We start from the raw sequence: 7,500 nt of genomic DNA, 5'->3' as shown, positions 1-7,500 counted from the left end.
CGAATACGGTAAGTTGTTCTGGAAGAGTGTATTCAAGTCTAAATGTAATTTGATCACTTGTGTTGTTCGAAAATCAGATATAAAAATTCGCCAGCTTTAAAATATGGTTCGCAAAAGAGGTGCGCTATATCAGAAATACCTTTGACAGGGATCCAAAATTCGATTGGCATTTACATGAAAGAAGAATCTTCGTCATCATAGCGATCGTTAGAATTAGAAATATTCGATATCAAAGTATTCGTTCAGGAAGAAAATAAATTGGATATTCGAGCTGAGTAAGAAACGATTTTTAAAAGGAATAAAAACAAAATTTATTTTAGCTTAGAATGCACATTCGGGTATGAATTTTAAATATAGCTCGTAAGAGAACAGGATCAAGAGGGGATAAGAGATGTACTTTTCTTGAGACTGAAGGAGATACAATGGAAATATTATGGGATTTATTTTTCTATCAGAAATGTCTTCAGCCATTATCAACAAGCCATGCATCAATTATAGTTGTGGTAAATACGTTCTCTCTCTCTCTCTCTCTCTCTCTCTCTCACACACACACACACACACACACACACACACACACACACACAAACAAACAAACAAACACACACACACACATATACGTGCAACATACATTCACACACGCGCGCGCACGCACGCACACACACACACACACACACACACACACACACACACACACACACACACACACACACACACACACACACACACACGAAGAGAGAAACAACAACAAGAAAACAAAAACGAAGAAAACCTCACCTACTCTGCGCAAACATTACACTCCCGTGAACCCAAATACCCCCCTCCACACACACACACACACACACACATTTTCTTGGCTCCTTCCCCTCTCCCCCTCCCTCCGCTCCCCCACCCTCTCTGCCCTCTCCCCTCCCCCCACCATCGGCCTCTCATTCCCCCCGCCTCCCCCCAGCACTCCCCCAACCCCCCACAACACACACATCCACCTCCCTTTCTCCACAGAGAACTGTCCATTTCCTATGACAAACAAGGTATAGCGCACGTCCACAAGCAAAGCCATTGTGGTTCACGAAACACAATGCTGATCACATCGTTGGCCTTTTAGTTCGAAACACAATACCCCTTCTCCGAAGGAAAGCAACATCCTCACTGAGCGAAAAACAAGAACAGGGTAGGTTTATGTACAGACACTGCAAACAGAGACAACAGAGAATCGTTTAACACGCTGGCTTTGTGAAAAACTGAAGAGCACGATTTTTGCGGGTCGATCGCCTATCAGTGCAAAAGCGAGTTGGGTTGTGTTCACTGCCGTTATCATTATTTTGGGGGTTGTGTGTGTGTGTGTGTGTGTGTGTGTGTGTGTGTGTGTGTGTGTGTACGTGTGTGTGTGTGTGTGTGTGTGTGTGTGTGTGTGTGTGTGTGTGTGTGTGTGTGTGTGCGTGTGTGTGTGTGTAAACATCACTTGTCATTATTGCACAGATTTGCCATACTGGGAGTTTGCTATATCACTATGTTATCAATATGGATATATTGCACAAACACACACACACACACAGACATTCACATTTTTTTTTTCTCAACAGTGAATGAATTCGTGATATATCTAAAAGCATGCAACACGATTTTGCTTTTCATATCCTCAGTCGGTTGGTCTATCCATATATTCATCTGTAAGTATTCATCCGTCCATTTTGATTGGTGTTGTATTTTTTTCGTTAACATCATAGCTCGCCAGTTATCACATCACTACCGTGTTTGATGTGTTAGGTTAAATCGTTTCGTGTCACACAGTTTTTACAACCACCAGTGAGCGAATTCATCATATCCGTCTGTGTCTAGTGCTCAACGCGGAAAAGCGCAACCCAGTCTCCTACCCCCAGCAGTTTTAACTCTTTCCATACGAACGGCGAAAGAGACGACGTTAACAGCGTTTCACCCCAATAACCACCATCAAAATATTACCAGCGGAAGGCTCTTACACTGAAGAGGTGAACGTTGACAAAGAATACCACAATTCTGACGACGGAAGCTAAAGGTTGGGTCATTCAGACACCCACTGGACATCCGAGGGGTCTGTGTAGAGGAGAAGAGAGGACTGGCCGTACTGAGTGAGTTAACCTTCCCCAAGTGATGTCAGGTTCCCATTCAGACCTGGATGGAGTGACGACAGTCGGAGTATAGTGCCTTTCCCATGGGCATAACGCCGAAATCGGGACTCCAACCCTGATCACTGGTGAACACTGGACGGAATGTCCAACACCTAATTAAGCCATTGTGCCCACAGCGCTTCCTTCTTTTACTGTTCTCATTCTGTAGGCTGTAACTGTGTGGCTGTTGTTTTGTGTTGATACGAACGCATTGCTTTCTAATGTCATTCATGTATTGAATAGTGTTGTATTGTATTGCCCTGTATTGTGTAGTAATTTGTTGAATTATATATATTTTTGTATTGTATTGTATTGTATTACTCTTTGTCACAACTGATTTCTCTGTGTGAAATTCGAGCTGCTCTCCCTCGGGAAATCGCGTCGCTACAGTACAGCGCTACCACTTTTTATTCTGCCTGCAAGTGTTTTTGTTTTCCTATACAGTGTTTTTTTGTCTACAAAGATTTGCCAGGGACAGCCCTTTTTTAGCCCTATTTGTTGCTGTTGTTATTGTTTTCTTTATCTTTTTTTTTTCGTGCACTAAGTGCATGCAACACCCGAGACCTCAATTTAACCTCACATCCGAATGACTAGCGTCCAAACCACTACTCAATGTCCAGTGGAGGGTGTGGGGTGAGTTGAGGCGAGGGGAGGGGGGAGAGGGAAGAGAAAACACCGGCTGTGCAAATTTGTATTTCTTTTTATCACAACAGATTTCTCTGTGTGAAATTCGGGCTGCTCTCCCCAGGGAGAGTGCGTCGCTATACTACAGCAGTTTTATTTGTTTTTTCCTGTCGAAATGGATTTTTCTACAGAATTTTGCCAGGAACATCCCTTTTGTTGACATGGATTCTTTAAAGTGCGGTAAGTGCATGCTGCACACGGGACCTCGGTTTATCGTCTCATCCGAATGGTTAGCGTCCAGACCACCACTCAAGTTCTAGTGGAGGGGGAGAAAATATCAGCGGCTGAGCCTTGATTCGAACCAGCGCGCTCAGATTCTCTCGCTTCCTAGGCGGACGCGTTACCTCTAGGCCATCACTCCACATTATCTGTGTGAAATTATTTGATTAATCGATCAAGAATATATTATTATGAATGTGTTGCAGCTTCAAGATCCTGCAGGAGATTCTGGTGAACGACTGGCGGAACACGACCGAAGTGAAGTACGAACTGAACAAGCTGAGCGGTACTGACACTCGCATCATCATTCTTCACGCTGGAAGGTAGGTCGGTGGTAGTGTTAGCCAACACGTTCTCGCAATCCCACACTTTCTTTAAAAAAAAAAAAAAAAAAAAAAAAAAAAAATCGTGGGATTGCGAAAAAGCGAGGTCGTTCCCCTCCGGCGTTTGCTCTTTAATGTGTGAGGAAGCGTAGGAAGTCCCCCCCTTATTTTTTTTTTTTTTTTTTTTTTTTTTTTAAATAAAAAGAGGTCGGCTTCTTCCAAAACAAAATTCTAGGAGAAAACACTAGATATCATGAAAATAATGGCGACGTTAGTTGAAGACGTTGACGTTGATGGCACAGTATCGGTTTAAAAAAAAATGTATACATGTATGTGGGATTGCGAGAAAGCGTGGGTAAGCTCTTACACACACACACACACACACACACTCACGCTCGCGCCTGTGTGTGCCTGCGTCCGTATGTACGTGTATGTATGTCTCTTTGTGTTCGCGTGCACACAGCGGAGGGGAGTGCTACACGGTGATGGAGACGGCGGCAGTGTTGGGGTTGACAGGCCGCCAGTACCAGTGGATCCTGACCCAGACGGCCATCTCCATCTCCAAGCACGCGCACAGCTCCTTCCCCATCGGCACACTGGGTAAGTAAGGGCATTTAAGGCACCCTGCGTGAGTAAGGGCATTTAAGGCACCCTGCGTGAGTAAGGGCATTTAAGGCACCCTGCGTGAGTAAGGGCATTTAAGGCACACTGAATAAGTAAGGGCATCTGAGTAAGGGAATTTAAGGCACCCTGAGTAAGTAAGGGCATTTAAGGCACCCTGGGTGAGTAAGTGCATTTAAGGCACCCTGAGTAAGTAAGGGCATTTAAGGCACCCTGGGTGAGTAAGGGCATTTAAGGCACCCTGAGTAAGTAAGGGCATTAAAGGCACCCTGAGTAAGTAAGGGCATTAAAGGCACCCTGAGTAAGTAAGGGCATTAAAGGCACCTTGAGTAAGTAAGGGCATTAAAGGCACCCTGGGAGAGTAAGGGCATTTAAGGCACCCTGAGTAAGTATGGGCATTAAAGGCACCCTGAGTAAGTATGGACATTAAAGGCATCCTGAGTAAGTATGGGCATTAAAGGCATCCTGAGTAAGTAAGGGCATTCAAGGCACCCTGAGTAAGTATGGACATTAAAGGCATCCTGAGTAAGTATGGACATTAAAGGCACCTTGAGTAAGTAAGGGCATTAAAGGCACCCTGAGTAAGTAAGGGCATTTAAGGCACCCTGAGTAAGTATGGGCATTTAAGTCACCCTGGGAGAGTAAGGGCGTTTACGGCACCCTGAGTAAGTAAGGGCATTTAAGGCACCCTGAGTAAGTATGGACATTAAAGGCACCCTGAGTAAGTAAGGGCATTAAAGGCACCCTGAGTAAGTAAGGGCATTTAAGGCACCCTGAGTAAGTATGGGCATTAAAGGCACCCTGAGTAAGTAAGGGCATTTAAGGCACCCTGAGTAAGTAAGGGCATTTAAGGCACCCTGAGTGAGTAAGGGCATTAAAGGCACCCTGAGTAAGTATGGGCATTTAAGGCACCCTCAGTAAGTATGGGCATTAAAGGCACCATGGGAGAGTAAGGGCATTTAAGGCACCCTGAGTAAGTAAGGGCATTAAAGGCACCCTGAGTAAGTAAGGGCATTAAAGGCACCCTGAGTAAGTAAGGGCATTCAAGGCACCCTGAGTAAGTATGGACATTAAAGGCATCCTGAGTAAGTATGGACATTAAAGGCACCTTGAGTAAGTAAGGGCATTAAAGGCACCCTGGGAGAGTAAGGGCATTTAAGGCACCCTGAGTAAGTAAGGGCATTTAAGGCACCCTGAGTAAGTAAGGGCATTAAAGGCACCCTGAGAAAGTAAGGGCATTCAAGGCACCCTGGGTAAGTATGGATATTAAAGGCACCCTGAGTAAGTATGGACATTAAAGGCATCCTGAGTAAGTAAGGGCATTAAAGGCACCCTGGGAGAGTAAGGGCATTTAAGGCACCCTGAGTAAGTAAGGACATTAAAGGCACCCTGAGTAAGTAAGGGCATTTAAGGCACCCTGAGTAAGTAAGGGCATTAAAGGCACCCTGGGAGAGTAAGGGCATTTAAGGCACCCTGAGTAAGTAAGGGCATTTAAGGCACCCTGAGTAAGTAAGGGCATTAAAGGCACCTTGAGTAAGTAAGGGCATTCAAGGCACCCTTGGTAAGTATGGATATTAAAGGCACCCTGAGTAAGTATGGACATTAAAGGCACCCTGAGTAAGTAAGGGCATTAAAGGCACCCTGGGAGAGTAAGGGCATTTAAGGCACCCTGAGTAAGTAAGGGCATTTAAGGCACCCTGAGTAAGTAAGGGCATTTAAGGCACCCTGAGTAAGTAAGGGCATTAACGCACCCTGAGTAAGTATGGACATTAAAGGCATCCTGAGTAAGTATGGGCATTAAAGGCATCTTGAGTAAGTAAGGGCATTAAAGGCACTCTGGGAGAGTAAGGGCATTTAAGGCACCCTGCGAGAGTAAGGGCATTTAAGGCATCCTGAGTAAGTAAGGGCATTAAAGGCACCCTGGGAGAGTAAGGGCATTTAAGGCACCCTGAGTAAGTATGGACATTAAAGGCATCCTGAGTAAGTAAGGGCATTAAAGGCATCCTGAATAAGTATGGGCATTAAAGGCACCTTGAGTAAGTAAGGGCATTAAAGGCATCCTGAGTAAGTATGGGCATTAAAGGCATCCTGAGTAAGTATGGGCATCAAAGGCACTCTGGGAGAGTAAGGGCATTTAAGGCACCCTGGGAGAGTAAGGGCATTTAAGGCACCCTGGGAGAGTAAGGGCATTTAAGGCACCCTGCGAGAGTAAGGGTATCTAAGGCACCCTGGGAGAGTAAGGGCATCTAAGGCACCCTGGGAGAGTAAGGGCATCTAAGGCACCCTGGGAGAGTAAGGGCATCTAAGGCACCCTGGGAGAGTAAGGGCATCTAAGGCACCCTGGAAGAGTAAGGGCATTTAAGGCTGCTCTGGGTGTCTCTATTCATTTGGTAAGGGTGTTGGAGTTTTTGGTGGTGTTTTATAGGGGGGGCAGTGGGGTGTAGAGGGGGCCTGGGGGAGGGGTTGGTGAATATTGATTTTGCTTGTTAGTGTTTGCTTTTTTCTTCTTCTCGTCTTTGAAATATTATATTTCCCTTGAGAGGTAGACTAACTAAGGAATCTTAGTAACAGTCGACTTACATGGGATACAAGAGGCGTCGGATCGAGCCACAGGCTTCCTCTTCAGGCAAATGAAATGAGTAAAGAAAGAACGTTTCTTCATGGTTTTTTTCCCCCCTTGATGTGTATCTCGTTTGTTCACGTCTCTTCTTTCTTTCATTCATTTTTTTTTTTTTTTTTTTTTTTTTTTGGTCCCTTCTTTTTATTATTATTATTTTGTGGGCTTCTTTGTTTGTTTTCGAGGGCTGGATGAGAAAAAAAAACAACAACAAAAAACCATGTATTCTTAGGCTATTATCCCCAGAAAAAAATATATATTCCATTCATTCATTCATTCATCCATTCATTCATTCATTCATTCTCTTTCTGTCCCTCTCTCCCGCTCTCTTTTCTTCAGTACCTTCCTCTGTCTGTCTCAGTCTCTCACTCTCACTCTCTTTTTCCCTCTCTCTCTCTCTCTCTCTTTCGTGTGTGTGTGTGTGTGTGTGTGTGTGTGTGTGTGTGTGAGTGTGTGTGCGCGTCTCTCTCTCTCTCTCTCTCCCCATCTCTGTCTCTCCCCATCTCTGTCTCTCCCCATCTCTGTCTCTCCCCATCCCTTCCCCCATCCCACCCATCCCTCTGTCTCTGCCCTTGTCATAAACCAGGTCCCCTTGGTCTCTAAGTCGGCAAATTAGCCGGATGGGTGGATGGATGGATGGGGAGGGGGAGGGGAGGGGTGGGGTCGGGAGGTGGGGGGAGGGGAAGGGTGTGGGCTGACTCCCCTGTGTTCCATTCCAGGAGAAGTTCGTGACCAAGGAGACTTTGTGTTCGGCAGGCTCCTGGGGAGGCGAGTATGGTTGTTGATCTTTTTTTTTTTTTTTTTTTTTTTTTTTTTTTTCGTGGAGAGAGGACAGAGAGAGACAGAGATAGTAAGGCATCTCGCCTGACTCTGTACAGTCTGTCAGTGTCTG

At 45.3% G+C, this 7,500-nt stretch overlaps 1 protein-coding gene across 1 annotated transcript in view; it reads left to right on the top strand.

Moving 5' to 3' along the window:
* Positions 1–7,500, top strand: part of LOC143292241 (glutamate receptor ionotropic, NMDA 2B-like) — a 266,241-nt gene that overhangs the window by 213,611 nt on the left and 45,130 nt on the right. Inside the window, exons 3-4 of the mRNA XM_076602431.1 lie at positions 3,254–3,370; positions 3,834–3,970. Of these exons, the coding sequence (XP_076458546.1) occupies positions 3,254–3,370; positions 3,834–3,970 (254 nt within the window). The remainder of the gene's footprint in view (positions 1–3,253; positions 3,371–3,833; positions 3,971–7,500) is intronic.

Source organism: Babylonia areolata, chromosome 18, assembly GCF_041734735.1.
Source record: "Babylonia areolata isolate BAREFJ2019XMU chromosome 18, ASM4173473v1, whole genome shotgun sequence".
NCBI classification, from domain to species: Eukaryota; Metazoa; Mollusca; class Gastropoda; order Neogastropoda; family Buccinidae; genus Babylonia; species Babylonia areolata.
This window is presented reverse-complemented; position numbering and strand designations above follow the sequence as displayed.